A 16058-nucleotide genomic window follows, 5' to 3' on the forward strand; every position below is an offset into this window, starting at 1 on the left:
GACTCACCTCCAAAGCAAAATATCCTACCTCACGGCACACCTTCTGTTTGGGTTTCCGTCAACACTGCCATTTCTTTTCCTCATTTCTCAGATGCTTGGTTCGCAATGCAGGCTTCTTTCATGTGCCGGGATGAGAAGCCCAAGGATTTCCTGGGCAGTGTAAGGCAGGTGTGTCCCAAGCGTAGGAGTGGTACGTGCAGGTAGGGGATGTTGGCTTGGGGCAGTTAAGTGATGTTGTTAGCAACTCCCTTTGCAGGAAGAGGCCCAGCTCTGACCTGTGCTGCACATGTCAGCAGAGCACCAAAAGGCTCCTTGTCCTTAAGGACTTGCCACATACTTCTTTCTCCTCCGTGTCTCTCGGCTCGCTCCAATAGTCACTGGCCATTGTATTTCCTGGTGGCCAGGCTGTGCCAATGGTTTTGGCTGTTTTCTTCTTGATGCCCTTTGCCCTGGGGAGAACATTCTCCAGGCTGTTTGAGTATGAAGTGTTTGGGTTAGGAAAGTCAAAGCTCACCTGGCATTAAACCAGGCAAAGCATGTGGAGGGCGACGAGAAGGTCTTCTTCTGGGTAGGTCAGCAGCAAAAGAGAGGCTTGGGAAAAGGCTGAACAGGGCAGCTTCACTAGGCACAGGGGTTACAGGAAAGGCAGAGGTACTCCAAGAGTTCTTGACCTTGGTCTTTACTGGAAGGAAAACCACTGTCATTCCAGTCTTCAGTGAGGGGACCGGAGCACCTCTCTTACGAGGAAAGGCTGAGACACCTGGGGCTATTCAGCCTGGAGAAGAGAAGACTGAGAGGGGATCTCATCAATGCTTATAAATATCTAAAGGGCAGGTATCAAGGGGATGGGGCCAGGCTATTTTCAGTGGAGCCCAGTGACAGGACAAGGGGAAATGGGCACAAACTGGAACATGGGAAATTCCATCTCAACATGAGGAAAACCTTCTTTAGGGTTCCAGGGCATGGGAACAGGCTGCCCAGAGAGGCTGTGGAGTCTCCTTCTCTGGAGATATTCAAAACCTGCCTTGATGCAATCTTGTGCAAAATCCCCTAGGTGAACCTACTTTGGTGTGGGGGGGTCAGACTAGATGATCTCTAGAGGTCCCTGCCAACCCCTACCATTCTGTGATTATGTGATTTACTGTCGAAAGATCAGGCTCCTGATATTCCTCGGAAAGTATGGAGCAGGAAAGCCTTCCCCACAGTAGAGGAGGATCAAGAGTGGGAACATTTAGATAGAGTTGATGGACAATAATGCAGCCAACCTGATGCCATACCCCTGAGGGAATTGGCTGGTGTCACTACAAGGCCTCTCTCAACTCCCTTTGAATCAGGGAATGTATTTGAGGGGTGGAAGAAAGGCAATGGGCCTCCTGTCTTCAGGAAGGGCACGAAGCAGGGACAGGGTGTGACGGGCCAGTCAGCCTGGCACGAAGCGGAGCTGGCTGCCACTCTCTCCTGGTGCCTTGTAGGGGTCCAGACTGGGGCCAATAGTGTTTAACTCCTTTATGCAAAGTCCTGCAGTGGGGGAGGAAGAACCTCCTTCACCACGTCAGCCTGGAGCCAGTGGGATTCCAAACTGCCTTGCAGCAGAGGACGTGGGTCCTGGTGGACAGCATGAGACAACTCACACCCATGCAGAAATGGTGTCTGACAGCATCCTGGGTTGTATTCGGAAGGGTTTTTTTAATCAGACCATGGAAGGTAATCCATCTTCTCTGCTCAACATGGCTGAGACTGTTGTCCCAAAGCGGGGTTGTTTACCTCGTGCAGAAGACAGAAATACACACCCTTAATTATACTTGGTGGTTAGTACCTTATCTTAACAATTTCTATTGGTTAGCATAGTCTCTCGCTTTCATTTAAAGTTACAAGGTCCTTTAATTGATGTGCACATGCTCCAGCAGCATGGCGGGGATAGTCCAATTCAGTCTCCAATTGCGTTGGTGGTCATGATCTCCCACTGCCACCTTTACCTTTCCCCCAGTTACTGCAAATTTTTATTGACTTTATTCCTTATCCAGCAGTTGTCTGGTTTTCAGCTGGTTTCGGCACCTCCTGTGGAGGGATGTTTCCTCGTTATCAGCCTTTTCTTCTTCAAGGGTATCTTCATTAGCAAGGCATTTATCTTTTATACCAAATGTCTAGTTTCACAGGGCCTTGTGACCTTTTTACAGCTCTTTGTTCTTACATAGTGAGAGATTCTACCTTCTAAAATATATTTTACCTTTTTAAAAGTACATTCCACCTTCTTAAAGTACACCAAGACCACAACTGCTGTCCAGTTTGTGGCTCCCCCATAGGCCAAGAAAGGCATGGTCATACTGGCATATGAAAGCCCATAAAGCAACAACTGGAACTCCCTGAGGCAGGAGGGGCTGTGAGAGTTGGGGCTGTTCACCCTGTAGGAGAGAAGGTCCCGGGGTACACCTCATAGCAATGGGTAAAAGAGCTGATGGGAGGGAGTGAAGAACATAGAGCCAGACTGTCCTGAGTCGTATCCAGTGAAGGAACAAGAGGTAATAGGCACATATTGAAATACGGGATATTCCATGAAACATAAGAAAATACTTTGCTAGTGTAGGGTGCTCAAGCACTGCTTGGGGTGACTTGGACAGGTTGTGGCTTCTCAGTCCTTGTAGGTATTTGGAGCTTGACAGGACTTGGCCCTGAGCATCCTTCAAAGGCTGAGCATACTTTGAGCAGGGACAGTTGGACCAGGCAATCTCCAGAGGTCCCTCCCAACGTCAAGGATCCTGTGATTCTGTGATGGGCAAAAGACGGGTGTTGCACAGCTGTCCCTAAGAAGGAAGAACTGGTTGGGAACATAGGATTCAGGGCAGCCTTGCTTGAAAGACATGTGTAACAGAGAGCTGAAGACCGGAAGACAGGAAGGAAACCAAGAAGCAGAGTCCATAGACTTCGGGCGTGCCAACTTCAGGCTACTCAGGCAGCTGGTACATAGGATGACATGGATTCCAAATTCCCCTGCCTGCACAGGACCCATCCAGCACAGTCTTCTGCCTGTATGGATGTGTTCCTTCCCAGGAAAGACCAAACTACCAAAGCTGACACAATCCTGCACAGGGTATCCTTGTATGACTCATCCCGGTAATGAAAGGAGCCTGCGAGGCAGACACAGAATGTCAGAAATTTAGAAATTTAATGACAGAGTTGATGGAACCAAAACACAACCTCTGCCATTTGGTAGCCCACAGTGCTTTGGAGCTGAGTCTGTTGGAAAATTACTGCCCGTGTGCAGTGACTGTGGGCCTGGGGCAATGCAGGAGCTGTATAAAAGCAGGCCCTTCACTCTCTCATCCACTCCTTTTACCTCCGTCTCCTTCGGAATAAGGTGAGTCCACAGCCCATTCCCCTCCTCCTTATGTTCTTCCAGTGTATCTCGCATACCTGCGCTTTTATCATATGCTGGGTGTTGGAGTAGCTTCTCATGGAAGTGGGAAGGGGGTAGATGACGTGGCACAAAAAGAGGCTGGGCTTGGATGAGATGTATTGTGAGCTATGGGGTAGGCAGGGACCTCCCTGTGCTCGGTCAATCTTGGCAGGGCTCTTTTGACTCAGACAAAGTAGAAGAACGTGAGCCTCTCTAGAAGACCTCCAGCTCACATCTCCAACTCATGTCTTGCCTCCCTTGTGGTGAGATGACAGGGTGCTCACCCACCCCTCATGCTTTCTCCTGCCCTCTCTCCCAGGTGCACCTCCAGCCCCAAGACATGTCCTGCTACAGCCCGTGCCTGCCATGCCAGCCCTGCCAGCCCTGCGGCCCGACCCCGCTGGCCAACAGCTGCAATGAGCCCTGTGTCAGGCAGTGCCAGGACTCCACCGTCGTCATCCAGCCCTCCCCCGTGGTGGTGACCCTGCCCGGACCCATCCTCAGCTCCTTCCCACAGAACACCGCCGTGGGATCCTCCACCTCCGCTGCCGTTGGCAGCATCCTCAGCTCTGCGGGAGTGCCCATCTCCTCCGGGGGCTTTGGCCTCTCCGGCCTCTCTGGCTTGGGCAGCCGCTCCTGCGGCACAAGGTGCCTCCCCTGCTAAAGCTGCTGGCGATGGCCCTGGGGATGGTCCCCAGGGACCCACAAGGTGGTACCGGACTGGGGACAAAGTTTTCAGAGGGGCTGAGTCAACACAACACCCCTTGCATTAGGACGGGGCCAGCCTGGGCTCTTGGAAAGCACAGCCCATGCCTGCCTTTCCCCTCTTCCACTCTACTTTCCCTCCTGCGTCCTTCTTCTCTTGTGCTGCCCTGGGCTGTGAGCCCCACAGAGCCAGCCTAGGCAGGACCTGCTGGCCCTGCTCCCTCTCTGGGGCAGGCTGGACACCTGTCTTGATCTTCACTGTAGCCATGGGGCACAGTGTCTTTTCTGCCCTGTTGCTCCCTGCACTGGGAACTCCACACAGAGTGACCTCATTTCCCTCTTATGACTCAATAAAATTCTGCTGCATTCCAGACCATGCCTTTGTGTTGTCCTTTCCTGTGCACATGCTCTCACAAGATGCCCTGGGAGAGACATGTTGTGCAGGGGTCTGTGACAAGCGGTGGGACATCACATCAGGGTTGGAGGGACCGGGTGCTAGGAAGGGCCTTCGACCTGTTGCCCCAAGGCATGCTGGGGATGGTGGGGATGCTACATCACACCCAAAATCTTATGGAGACGACTCATGGGCTCCTGAGATAGTCCAAGTCAGCAGGGAAACACCTGAGAAAAACCCGAAGGGGTGCTTCCCTAAGAAGGCATCACAGCCAACAGCCTGGCTGAAGTGCCTCTACACAAACACAAGCAGCATGGGCAGCAAACAGGAGGAGCTGGAAGCTACCGTGCTGCTGGAATGCTATGACAGAGTGGCCGTTACTGAAACCTGGTGGCATGAATCCTATGACTGGAATGTGGTTATGGATGGCTACAAACTGTTCAGAAGGGACAGGTGAGGAAGGAGGGGCGGAGGTGTTTATGTCATGGGTATGTTATCTTTAGGTGTTCCTATGTTAAGGAATGGGTAGAGTGTGAAGAGATGTCCCTAAAGAATAGCCAAAAGGAAGTCACAAGCTTATGGGTAGGAATTAGACTCCGAGGCAAGAAGGGGAACCTTGTGGTTGGTGTGTACTACAGGCCGCCTGATCAAGGGGAACCTACTGATGTAGCCTTCTTCCTCCAGCTACAGGAGGCATCGCGCTCCAAGGCTCTCGTCCTGCTGGAGGATTTCAACTACCCCAACATGTGCTGGAAAAGTAACACGGCAAGCTGGAGATGATCCAGCAGGTTCCTGGAGTGCCTCGACGATAACTTCCTAAGACAGGAAATAGACAGCCCTACCCGAGGGGATGCGATACTGGACCTCATAGTCACCAATGCAAGCGAGCTCATCGGGGATGTCAAGACTGGAGGCAGCCTGGGCTGCAGTGACCATGTACTGGTGGAGTTCACAGCCCTAAGGGATACGTGTCAGATGAGGAGCGTAGTGAGGACCCTGAATTTTAGGAAAGCAAACCTCTGGCTCTTCAAGGAGTTAGTCAATAGGACCGCCTGGGAAACAGTCCTCAGGGACAAGGGGGCAGAAGAGAGCTGGCAGATCTTCAAGGACACTTTCCATAGAGCACAAGAGGTCTCGATCCCCAGGTGTAAGAAATCAAGTAGGAAAGGGAGGAGACCCAGTATGTCTGAGCTGGGACCTGTTGGTCAAACTAAAAGGCAAGAAGGAACTGCACAGAGAGTTTAAGCAGCATCAGGTGTCCTGGGAAGAGTACAGGGATGCTGCCCGGTTATGTAGGAATGAGGTCAGGAAAGGCAAGGTGCAGCTGTTGCAGCCCATAAAGCCAATAGTACCCTGGGATGCATCGAAAGAGGTATGGCCAGCAGGTTGAGGGAGGTGATTCTCTGTTTCCAGTCTTCTCTCGTTAGACCCCATCAGGAGTACTGTTCCCAGTACAAAAAAACTCATAGACCTGTTAGAGCACATCCAGGGAAGGGCTACAAAAAGGGTCAGAGGGCTGTAACTGCTCTCCTATGAAGAAAAGCTTCAGAGGAGAAGGGGGCTGGCGTTGTTCAGCTTAGAGAAGAGAAGGCTCTGGGGAGACCTTGTTGCTGCCTTTCAATATATAAAGGGGACTTACAAGGAAGTAGAGAGACTTTTTATCAAGTCCTGTAGAGATAGGGCAACAAGCGGCAGTTTTAAATTGAAATAGGGTAGATGTAGATTGGACACAAATTTATTATGACGTAGGCAGCAAAACACTGGAAAATGTTGCCCAGAGAATGATGGGATGCCGCATCATTGAAGTGTTCAAGGTCAGGATCAACAGAACTTTGAATAACATGATTCAGTGACAGATGTCCCTGCCCATGGCAGGAGGGTTGAACTACATGATTTTTAAAGGTCTCTTCCAATCCAAACCATTCTCTGGTTCTATACTATGGTTCTATGCAAAGGCAGCCCTCTGCACTGTGTCCCTCCCTCTGAGAATGCTGTGGTTAGGATAGGTTCTCCTGGCATCTCCTGGGAAGCTAGTGCCTGTGTCATCTCAGTACCAGATTCCCTCCTGACAACTTGCATCACAATGTTGAGCTTTCTGAGGAAAAAGAAAAGGTGTGCACAACAAAGTGGATGACAGTCACTGATCTAGATAGAGTGATTCTATCCTGACCCAAGAAGGCAGACAAATTTAGAAACTAGAGGATCACCTGACACATGACTAAGGAAATGCAATGCAAGCCTGCGTTGACAATCACTGCACAACTATCCCCAACAACACCCTCTCAAAACGACCCCTAAGGCACGTATGTCTCCCTGGGCATCTTGGGAGAGCATCTGCTGGGAAAGGATGACACAAAGGCGTGGGCTTGGATGCAGCAGAACTTTAATGAGTCAATAGAAGAATATGAGGCCAATCTAATTGGAGGCCCCAGTGCGGGGAGAACCAGGGGCATTTAAGAGTTTGTGCCCCATGGCCGTGGTGGAGATCCCACCAGGTGTCCACCTGCCTGTCCCAGAGAGGGAGCAGGGCCAGCAGGTCCTGCCTAGGCTGGCTCTGTGGGGCTCACAGCCCAGGGCAGCACAAGAGAACAAGGAGAAGGAAGGCAAAGGAGAGAGTGGAAGAGGGGAAAGGCAGGCATGGGCCGTGCTTTCCGAGAGCCCAGGCTGGCCCCGTCCTAATGCAAGGGGTGTTGGGGTTGCTCAGCCCTTCTGAAAGGAAGAGCACAATGCTCCGTCTCCAGTCCGATACCCCAGCCTGGTACCAGTCTGGGTCCCTGGGGACCTTCCCAGGGCCATCGCCAGCAGCTTTAGCAGGGGAGGCACCTTGTGCCGCAGGGGCGGCTGCCCAAGCCAGAGAGGCCGGAGAGGCCAAAGCCCCCGGAGGAGATGGGCACTCCCGCAGAGCTGAGGATGCTGCCAACGGCAGCAGAGGTGGATGATCCCACAGCGGTGTTCTGTGGGAAGGAGCTGAGGATGGGTCCGGGCAGGGTCACCACCACGGGGGAGGGCTGGATGACGACGGTGGAGTCCTGGCACTGCCTGACACAGGGCTCATTGCAGCTGTTGGCCAGCGGGGTCGGGCCGCAGGGCTGGCAGGGCTGGCATGGCAGGCACGGGCTGTAGCAGGACATGTCTTGGATCTGGAGGTGCAGCTGGAATAGACTGAAGGCAGAAGAAGAGTCTGAGGGGTGGGTAAAGAGCAGACTGTCACGCCACCACAAGGGAGGCAAGACATGAGCTACAGACGAGAACTTGGGGCTGTGTAGGGAGGCACACCGCTTCTTCTTCCCTATGGCCCACAAGTGCCCTGCCACCAGTGACCAAGCCCAGAGAAGTCTCCATATACCACACAGGTCAGAAGACACCTCCTGAGTGTGAGGTCCCAAAAGCCAGCCTCTCTCCATGACACAACTCCATCCCTTCCCTCTCCCATGACAAGCAGCCCCATAAGCAGTCTAGGACAAAGGCGCAGGTACGTGCTGAGAAATCCCGGAGGAGGATGAAGACGAGGAGGAGAAAGAGTAGAAAGGGCATCAGACTCACCTCTATCCCAAGGAGAAATACGCAAGACGAGTGGATGACAGACTGAGAAGGGCCCGCTTTTATATTGCTTCTGCACTGCCTAAGGCCCACTGTCACTGTACGCACGCAGTAATTTTAAAACCGACTCATCTCCAAAGCAAAATATGCTACCTAATGGCACAGGTTGTTTTTTGGTTTCCCTCAACGCTTCCATTACATTTCCTCATTTCTGGCATGCCTGGTCTGCCATGCAGGCTCCTTTCATGTTCTGAGATGAGAGGCCTAATGATCTCCAGGTCCCGGTCATGTCAATTCAGGCTCAAGATGCCTCCTAAGGGCTGGTGGGGTCCACCTGGCATTGAATCAGACAAAGTACGTGGAGGGAAACAAGGTCTTCTTCCAGGTAGGTCAGAGTGAGACTTGGCCAAAGGCAGCCCCGGCACTGAATGGGGTAGATTCAGTGGGGACAGGGATAGCATGCAAGGCAAAGGTACTCCAAAGGGCCTTGGCCTTGGTCTTTACTGGCAGGATTTGCTGATGAAAGATCAGGCTCCTGACATTCCTCAGAAAGTCTGGAGCAGGAAAGACATAGCTGCAGTGGAAGAGGATCGGGTGTGGGAACATTTAAACAGGTTGGATTGACATGAGTGCAAGCAACCTCATGCCATGCACCTGAGGGAACTGGTTGATGTCACTACATGGCCACTCTGAACTCCCTTTGAATGTCACAGCAGTCAGGGAATGCATCTGAGGAGTGGAAGAAGGGCCAATAGGCCTCCTGTCTTCAGGAAGGGTGTGAAGGGAGAGCCAGGGTACGACAGGCAGGTCAGCCTCACCTCAATCCCTGCAAAGGTGATGGAGCAAATCATCCTGGAAGCCATTTTCCCACAGGAAAGAACAAAAAGGTGATTGTGAGGGGTCAGCATGCATTTACAGAGGGGAAAGCAGGCCTGACCAACCTCACAGCCTCCTTTGATGAAGTGCCTGCCTCCGGTGATTGCAGGAAGTGCAGCAAATGTTAATCGCATCTAAACAAGGCTTTTGATGCTGTCTGCTCTGACAATCATTACAAACCAGCAGAGAAAATACAGGCTAGGGAAGAGGGCAGTGCAGGGGACTGAAATCTGGGATGGCTGCTGGACTCCAAGGGTTGTGATGAGTGTCACAAGGTCCATGTGGTGGCCACTGACTCCTGGTGTGTGTTAGGGGTCCAGTCTGGAGCCAGTAGTGTTTAACCCCTTTATGCAAAGTTCTACAGTGGGGGAGGAAGAATTTCCAAACAGCTTTGCAGCAGAGGATGTGGGTACAGTGGACACCATGAGGAAGCCCTGCACCCATGCGAAAAGGGCACCCAACACCGTCCTGGGCTGCATTAGGAAGGTAGTTTCTATCAGATCATGGAAGGTGATCCCTCTTCTCTGCTCAGCACTGCTGAGATGACAATTACCAAGAACTGTGTCCAGTTCATGACTCTACACTAGAAGAGAGGCACCAGCCCAAGCCCAGCATAGAGACACAGAGCCCATGAACTGACTGGAGCCCCTGAGGCAGGATGGGCTGCAAGAGGTAGGGCTGTTCACCCTGTAGCAGAGAAGGCCCAAGGGCAATGGGTAAAAGAGCTGATAGGAGGTAGTCAAGAACACAGAGCCAGACTGTGCTGAGTCCTATCCAGTGAAGAGAAAGGAGGTCCATATAGGTGCTTATTGAAATATGGGAAATCACATAGTGTGAAGGTGCTCAAGCAATGGCTGGTGTTGCCTGGACAAGTTGTGACTTCTCCATCCTTGTAGGTATTCAGAGCTTGACAGGACTTGACCCTGAACGGTTGGACTAGACGATCTCCAGAGGTCCCTTCCAACCTCAAGCATCCTGCAATTCTGTCACAGGCAAAAGGGAACATTGGAACCAAGGCAACCTTGGTTGTTGCATCGGCAAAACACTGGAGTTCAAGACTTGATGGCAGGAAGGAAAGCGAGTAGCAGTGTAGAGCCCCTGGACTTCAGGCATGCTGATTTGGCCTAGTGAGGAAGCTGGTATGGAAGATGCCATGGAGGCAGCTGTGAACCAGAAAGGAGCTCAGAAAAGCTGGCAGCACCTTAGGCACCTCATGGTCCAAGAACAAGAAGGATGCAGACCAATACTCAGGACAACAAACAGACGGCTCAGCAGACAATCTTTGGCTAAGTAGAGTATTCAAGGCAGGTCACCAACATCAAAAGGCAGCATCCTGGAGTCGGAAGAAGCAATGAGCTGCAAAGGAGGAATTGGGTAATAATTCCTAGGCATGCTGGAGTGCTGTTAGGTAAGCCAAACCTCACCCTGCCTTGACTGATGCAAGGGGCATCCAGAGAAACAGGAAACAAGCATCAGGAGCAACATCGACCTCTACAAGAGTAGCCGAAGACCAGCGGAGGAAATGTGTGCCAACTGCTGTCTAGGACAGAAGACTTCCTGAAAGCTGACAGACAGCGGGCTGGGGAAGTCAATGTCTTCTCTCTCTCAATATTCACCTACAAGGTCCCTCAGGCCACAGTGCACTCTGAAAGAGTTGAAGAAAGGAGGGGTAGCCTCCCGGTAATGGGTGGGCATCAAATCAATGAACGCCTGAGAAAGGTTGACCCATACGAGCCAGTTGATGTGCTCCGTAACAGGAATGCATTTTAGGGAGACCTAGACCATCTGGAGGACAGGGCCACAGGAGTCTCATGGCAAGCATAAATGGACCTGCATCTGGCAGGGAAGAACCTCCTCTGGGTAGATCTGCCCCCCGGGGCAGGGTCAGCGATGGAGGGAGACTTGGAGGGTGAAAGGGAATGGGTGCACGGGCCTCACCTACCTGGACAAAGGGACCGGGCCGTGGTGAGGACCTGTCCTGAATGCTCTGCAGAGGAAAAGAAAGGCTTGCAGAAAGCAGCTCCCCACCAGCCGGGACTCACCATCCCTGGGTCCCAGGCGATACATCTTCTCCCGGCACTGGGGCTTCACCGTGCCTCCTTTCCCATGCCCCAAGGGACTCGTCAGCTTGGAGCACAACCCAGCACCATGGCAGAGGCCAGGAAATTTCCCCCAACTCCACAGCAAGCAAGGCCTGACAGGACCCTGAAGTGCCACGTGCCTGAGGATGCTCAGGGAGGGGAGGGGATCAGAGTGGCCCTGTGTTCAAAAACAACTCTCAGACTACATCAAAAAGGTGATGCACTTCCCTGCCCTGCAGGCACGAAGGCAGCTGGGACATGTCTCAGGAGGGCAAGGGAAAGCCTTCAGCAGGCAAGCTTCCTGGGACAGACTCTCCCTACCCATGGCGAGTCACACTCTAATTGTGGATTGGCCGTGTGTCAGCCTTTTGGTGTGACGACAAGCCAGGAGTGCGTGCTGCCTGCAGGCTTGTGTCACACACAGGCCTGTTTTTCCCTCCAGCCAGGGCAGCTCTGTTCCTGCCCCAGGAAAACCGTCACCAAGCACTGGGCTGTGCCCAGGCACACAGCTCCAGGCAGCCCCAACTGCCATCGGCCTCAGCCTGACCTTCCTGACAGCACCCCCACAGCTCGAGGGGCTTGCAGGACGGTCAGCATGTATTGGAAAAGTGGCCAGGCCTTTGTGTGGCACACAGGTCAAAATCCAAAGCGTACAGCCAAAGTGCATGGTGGTGTGAGGAGAGCGGGTGCTGTCCCAAGCCCAAAACACCCCTCTGACCGTGAGAGGTGACTCTACAGAGATTGTTGAGTAATCAGGGCTTTTAGGAGTGCTGCTTTTCCCTTCCACAAGCCTGGTGAAAGCATTGTTTGGGGACCCCCAGGAACTGCCAGAAGAGCAGGTGGCTTTACCAAAGAAATCAATGTCTCCAGGAAGGTGGAGCTTTCATTAGGCAAAGGCATCAGAAATCAGAGGCGCAGCTCACCTGCCTACAGAGGCAACAACCAGTGACTGCTGGAGCGAGAAGAAAGGCAGGCAGAGAGGGAGAAGGATGTGGCATGTCCCCAGTCGCAGGAGCCTTTGGGCACCCAGGGGAGGACTGCATTGGTGGGAGGACAGGTGCACCTTCCTGCATAAAGGGTTGAAAACAACCTCACCCGATTTCCCCAGGCTCACGTCTCCTATCTGCGCAGACACTGCCAGCACTTGGGGGCACATCTTCTGCCTGTGCTGACATGATCCCGCCCTGGAAATCCTTGGGCCTCTCGTCCCGATACTTCACAAGAGCCTCCGTAGCCTAATGGTCATGTCAGAAATGAGGAAATGAAATGGCAGTGTTGACAGAAGCCAAAACAGAACTGTGCCATTAGGTAGCATATTTTCCTTTGGAGGTGAGTCTGTTGGAAAATTACAGCCCGCATGCAGTGACTGAGCACCTGGGGCGGTGCAGGAGCGGTATAAAAGCAGGCCCTTCTCCCCACTCTCTCATCCACCACTCTCACCTCTATCTAGTTGGGATTAAGGTGAGTTTGGAGCCCTTTCTTTTCTTCCTCGTCCTCCTCCTCCTCTTTTGGAATTTCTCTGCCCATATCTGCCTCTCTGTCGTATGCTGGGTCTTGAGGCTGCTTGCCATGTGAGAGGGAAGGGAGCAGGTGTGCCATGGAGAGAGTCCAGGGGCTTTGCTGAGGTGTCTCCTGAGCTATGGGCTAGGTGTGGACCTCCTTGGGCATGGTTGCTGTTGGAAGGCCTCTTTTGGGCTGAGGTATAGGGTTTCGTTTTTGTGGGGTGACAGGCTGCTCTTCAGCCACCCTTCTGGCATAGTTTGTGTCTGCCCTCTCTCCCAGGTGCACCTCCACATCCAAGACATGTCCTGCTACAGCCCGTGCCTGCCATGCCAGCCCTGCCAGCCCTGCGGTCCGACCCCGCTGGCCAACAGCTGCAATGAGCCCTGTGTCAGGCAGTGCCAGGACTCCACCGTCGTCATCCAGCCCTCCCCCGTGGTGGTGACCCTGCCCGGACCCATCCTCAGCTCCTTCCCACAGAACACCGCCGTTGGAAACTCCACCTCCGCTGCCGTTGGCAGCGTCCTCAGCTCTGCGGGAGTGCCCATCTCCTCCGGGGGCTTTGGCCTCTCCGGCCTCTCTGGCTTGGGCAGCCGCCCCTGCGGCACAAGGTGCCTCCCCTGCTAAAGCTGCTGGCGATGGCCCTGGGAAGGTCCCCAGGGACCCAGACTGGTACCAGGCTGGGGTATCGGACTGGAGACGGAGCATTGTGCTCTTCCTTTCAGAAGGGCTGAGCAACCCCAACACCCCTTGCATTAGGACGGGGCCAGCCTGGGCTCTCGGAAAGCACGGCCCATGCCTGCCTTTCCCCTCTTCCACTCTCTCCTTTGCCTCCCGTCTCCTTGTTCTCTTGTGCTGCCCTGGGCTGTGAGCCCCACTGAGCCAGCCTAGGCAGGACCTGCTGGCCCTGCCCCCTCTCTGGGACAGGCAGATCGACACCTTGTGGGGCCTCGGACACAGACCCTTGTGCTTTCTATGCTTGGGCCTCCACTTGGATTGACCTCATCTCCTTCTTCTAACCCAATAAACGTCCGCTGCATCCCAGTCCACGCCTTTGTGTCGTCCTTTTCTCTGCAGCACTCTCCCAAGATTCACAGGGAGAGGGATGCTGCTAAGGGGTGGTCTGGGGAGGGAGTCGTAGGAGAAGGTTGTTCAGTGACTCTTAACATAGGATTGCTTTGACTGTCCTGGGTCGTGCATTTTGTGACACTCTGCTTTCTAATCTTCGCTACCAATCTGGGTCTGGATCAAATCGTAGAATCATAGAATGTGTTGCGTTGGAAGGGATATTTGAAGGTCATCTAGTCCAACCCCCCTGCAGGAAGTGGGGACATCTTCAACTAGATGAGGTTGCTCAGAGCATCCTCAAGCCTGGCCTTCAATGCCTCCAGGGATGGGGCCTCCACCACTGCTCTGGGCAACCTGGGCCAGTGTCTCACCACGCTCACTGTAAAGAACTTCTTCCTTTCATTGCCTTCTGCCCAGTCCATGATCACTTCCAGAATTCCTGGGTGACAGGGGTTTCACATTCGAGCTCGCTGTGTGATCAGTGCAATCCTCTTACTCCATGCAGCATCAGTTGCATGATGTGTGGTGGGGACCCTTTCTTTGAAGATCTAGCCCAGCACCGGCAGTCGAGGTGATAAGAGTAGCTGTGCTTCCACACCAACCACTTCCAAAGCCGCTCGAACCCCTTCATATGCTGCCAATATCTCTTTTTCTCTTGGAGTGTAGTGGGCTTTGGATCCTCTGTATCCCTGACTCCAAAACCCCAGGGGTCGACCTCGGGTCTCCCCTCATGCTTTCTGCCAGAGGATCCAGGTAGGGCCATTCACCCCGGCTGAGGTGTAGAGCACATTGTTAACATCTTGTCCTGCCTGGACTGGCTCCAGGGCTACTGCATGGACTATTTCCTGTTTGATTTGTTCAAAAGCTTGTCGTTGCTCAGGACCCCATTTAAAATCATTCTTCTGGGTTACTTGATACAGAGGGCTTACAGTTAGACTGTAATCTGGGATATGCATTCTCCAAAAACCCACGATGCCTAAGAAAGCTTGTGTTTGTTTTTAACTAGTTGGTGGAGACATAGCTGCTATTTTGTTGATCACATCCATTTACATCTAACGGCGTCCACCTTGCCATTTTAATCCTAAAAACTGGATCTCCTGCACTGGCCCCTTGACCTTACTTTGTTTTATGCCAAAAACAGCTTTCAGAAGGATTCGGACTAATTTATTCCCTTTCTGAAAAACTTCTGCTGTGTTTTCCCATATGATGATGACATCAATGTATTGCAGATGTTTCCTCGTTATCAGCCTTCTTTTCTTCTTCAAGGGTATCTTCATTAGCAAGGCATTTATCTTTTATACCAAATGTCTAGTTTCACAGGGCCTTGTGACCTTTTTACAGCTCTTTGTTCTTACATAGTGAGAGATTCTACCTTCTAAAATATATTTTACCTTTTTAAAAGTACATTCCACCTTCTTAAAGTACACCAAGACCACAACTGCTGTCCAGTTTGTGGCTCCCCCATAGGCCAAGAAAGGCATGGTCATACTGGCATATGAAAGCCCATAAAGCAACAACTGGAACTCCCTGAGGCAGGAGGGGCTGTGAGAGTTGGGGCTGTTCACCCTGTAGGAGAGAAGGTCCCGGGGTACACCTCATAGCAATGGGTAAAAGAGCTGATGGGAGGGAGTGAAGAACATAGAGCCAGACTGTCCTGAGTCGTATCCAGTGAAGGAACAAGAGGTAATAGGCACATATTGAAATACGGGATATTCCATGAAACATAAGAAAATACTTTGCTAGTGTAGGGTGCTCAAGCACTGCTTGGGGTGACTTGGACAGGTTGTGGCTTCTCAGTCCTTGTAGGTATTTGGAGCTTGACAGGACTTGGCCCTGAGCATCCTTCAAAGGCTGAGCATACTTTGAGCAGGGACAGTTGGACCAGGCAATCTCCAGAGGTCCCTTCCAACGTCAAGGATCCTGTGATTCTGTGATGGGCAAAAGACGGGTGTTGCACAGCTGTCCCTAAGAAGGAAGAACTGGTTGGGAACATAGGATTCAGGGCAGCCTTGCTTGAAAGACATGTGTAACAGAGAGCTGAAGACCGGAAGACAGGAAGGAAACCAAGAAGCAGAGTCCATAGACTTCGGGCATGCCAACTTCAGGCTACTCAGGCAGCTGGTACGTAGGATGACATGGATGCAGCTGTGAAGCACAGAAGAGCTCAGAAAAGCAGGCAGCTCCTTAGGCACCTTATGGTCTTGCTATTGAGTCCAGGCTAATACTCAGGACAACGAGGAGATGTCTCAGCAAACTGGCTTTGTCTTAGCGGGGTATGGAATGTGGAGCACCAAAGTCAAAAGGCAGCATCCTGGAGGTGGAAGAAGGGATGAGCTGTAAAGGAGGAACATGAAAATATTCCTAGGCATGTTGGGCCTTCTGATGGAGGACAATGTGGACCCACTGCTCACTGGGGCAGCTGGTTTCTTGAAGAGTAGACAGAGAACAGGTTGTAGGGGTGTGGTGGTGCAGCAGCCCCTCCCCCCTCCCCCCCCCCCCC

The 16058-nt window shown here is 52.5% G+C and overlaps 3 protein-coding genes across 3 annotated transcripts; 2 read left to right on the forward strand and 1 right to left on the reverse strand.

Annotated features, from left to right (window-relative positions):
• Nucleotides 1-3734: 3734 nt before the first annotated feature.
• Nucleotides 3735-4058, forward strand: LOC134524565 (feather keratin 1-like). Its single transcript, XM_063354710.1, has one exon. The coding sequence runs from the start codon at nucleotides 3735-3737 to the stop codon at nucleotides 4056-4058; it is 324 nt and encodes a 107-aa protein (XP_063210780.1).
• Nucleotides 4059-7300: 3242 nt separating this feature from the next.
• On the reverse strand, nucleotides 7301-8884 carry LOC134524687 (feather keratin 1-like). The gene is made up of 2 exons (XM_063354884.1): nucleotides 8852-8884; nucleotides 7301-7582 (listed from the first exon to the last, which is right to left on the reverse strand). The coding sequence occupies exons 1-2, from the start codon at nucleotides 8882-8884 to the stop codon at nucleotides 7301-7303; spliced, it is 315 nt and encodes a 104-aa protein (XP_063210954.1).
• Nucleotides 8885-9332: 448 nt separating this feature from the next.
• Nucleotides 9333-13117, forward strand: LOC134524688 (feather keratin 1-like). Its single transcript, XM_063354885.1, has 2 exons — nucleotides 9333-9395; nucleotides 12836-13117. Exons 1-2 carry the CDS (start codon nucleotides 9333-9335, stop codon nucleotides 13115-13117), a joined length of 345 nt encoding a protein of 114 aa, XP_063210955.1.
• Nucleotides 13118-16058: the final 2941 nt, after the last annotated feature.

This window comes from Chroicocephalus ridibundus, chromosome 17 (assembly GCF_963924245.1).
Source record: "Chroicocephalus ridibundus chromosome 17, bChrRid1.1, whole genome shotgun sequence".
Classification (NCBI taxonomy): domain Eukaryota; kingdom Metazoa; phylum Chordata; class Aves; order Charadriiformes; family Laridae; genus Chroicocephalus; species Chroicocephalus ridibundus.

Excerpts from the sequence above, each read along its gene's own strand:
- LOC134524565 (XM_063354710.1), top strand. The coding sequence starts at position 3,735 with ATGTCCTGCTACAGCCCGTGCCTGCCATGCCAGCCCTGCCAGCCCTGC.
- LOC134524687 (XM_063354884.1), bottom strand. The coding sequence starts at position 8,884 with ATGATTTGCTCCATCACCTTTGCAGGGATTGAG. Across the intron at positions 7,583-8,851 it reads TCACCTTTGCAGGGATTGAG|CCCTGCGGCCCGACCCCGCT; the intron begins GTGAGGCTGACC and ends CAGCCCTGCCAG.
- LOC134524688 (XM_063354885.1), top strand. The coding sequence starts at position 9,333 with ATGAGGAAGCCCTGCACCCATGCGAAAAGGGCACCCAACACCGTCCTG. Across the intron at positions 9,396-12,835 it reads TCCTGGGCTGCATTAGGAAG|CCCTGCGGTCCGACCCCGCT; the intron begins GTAGTTTCTATC and ends CAGCCCTGCCAG.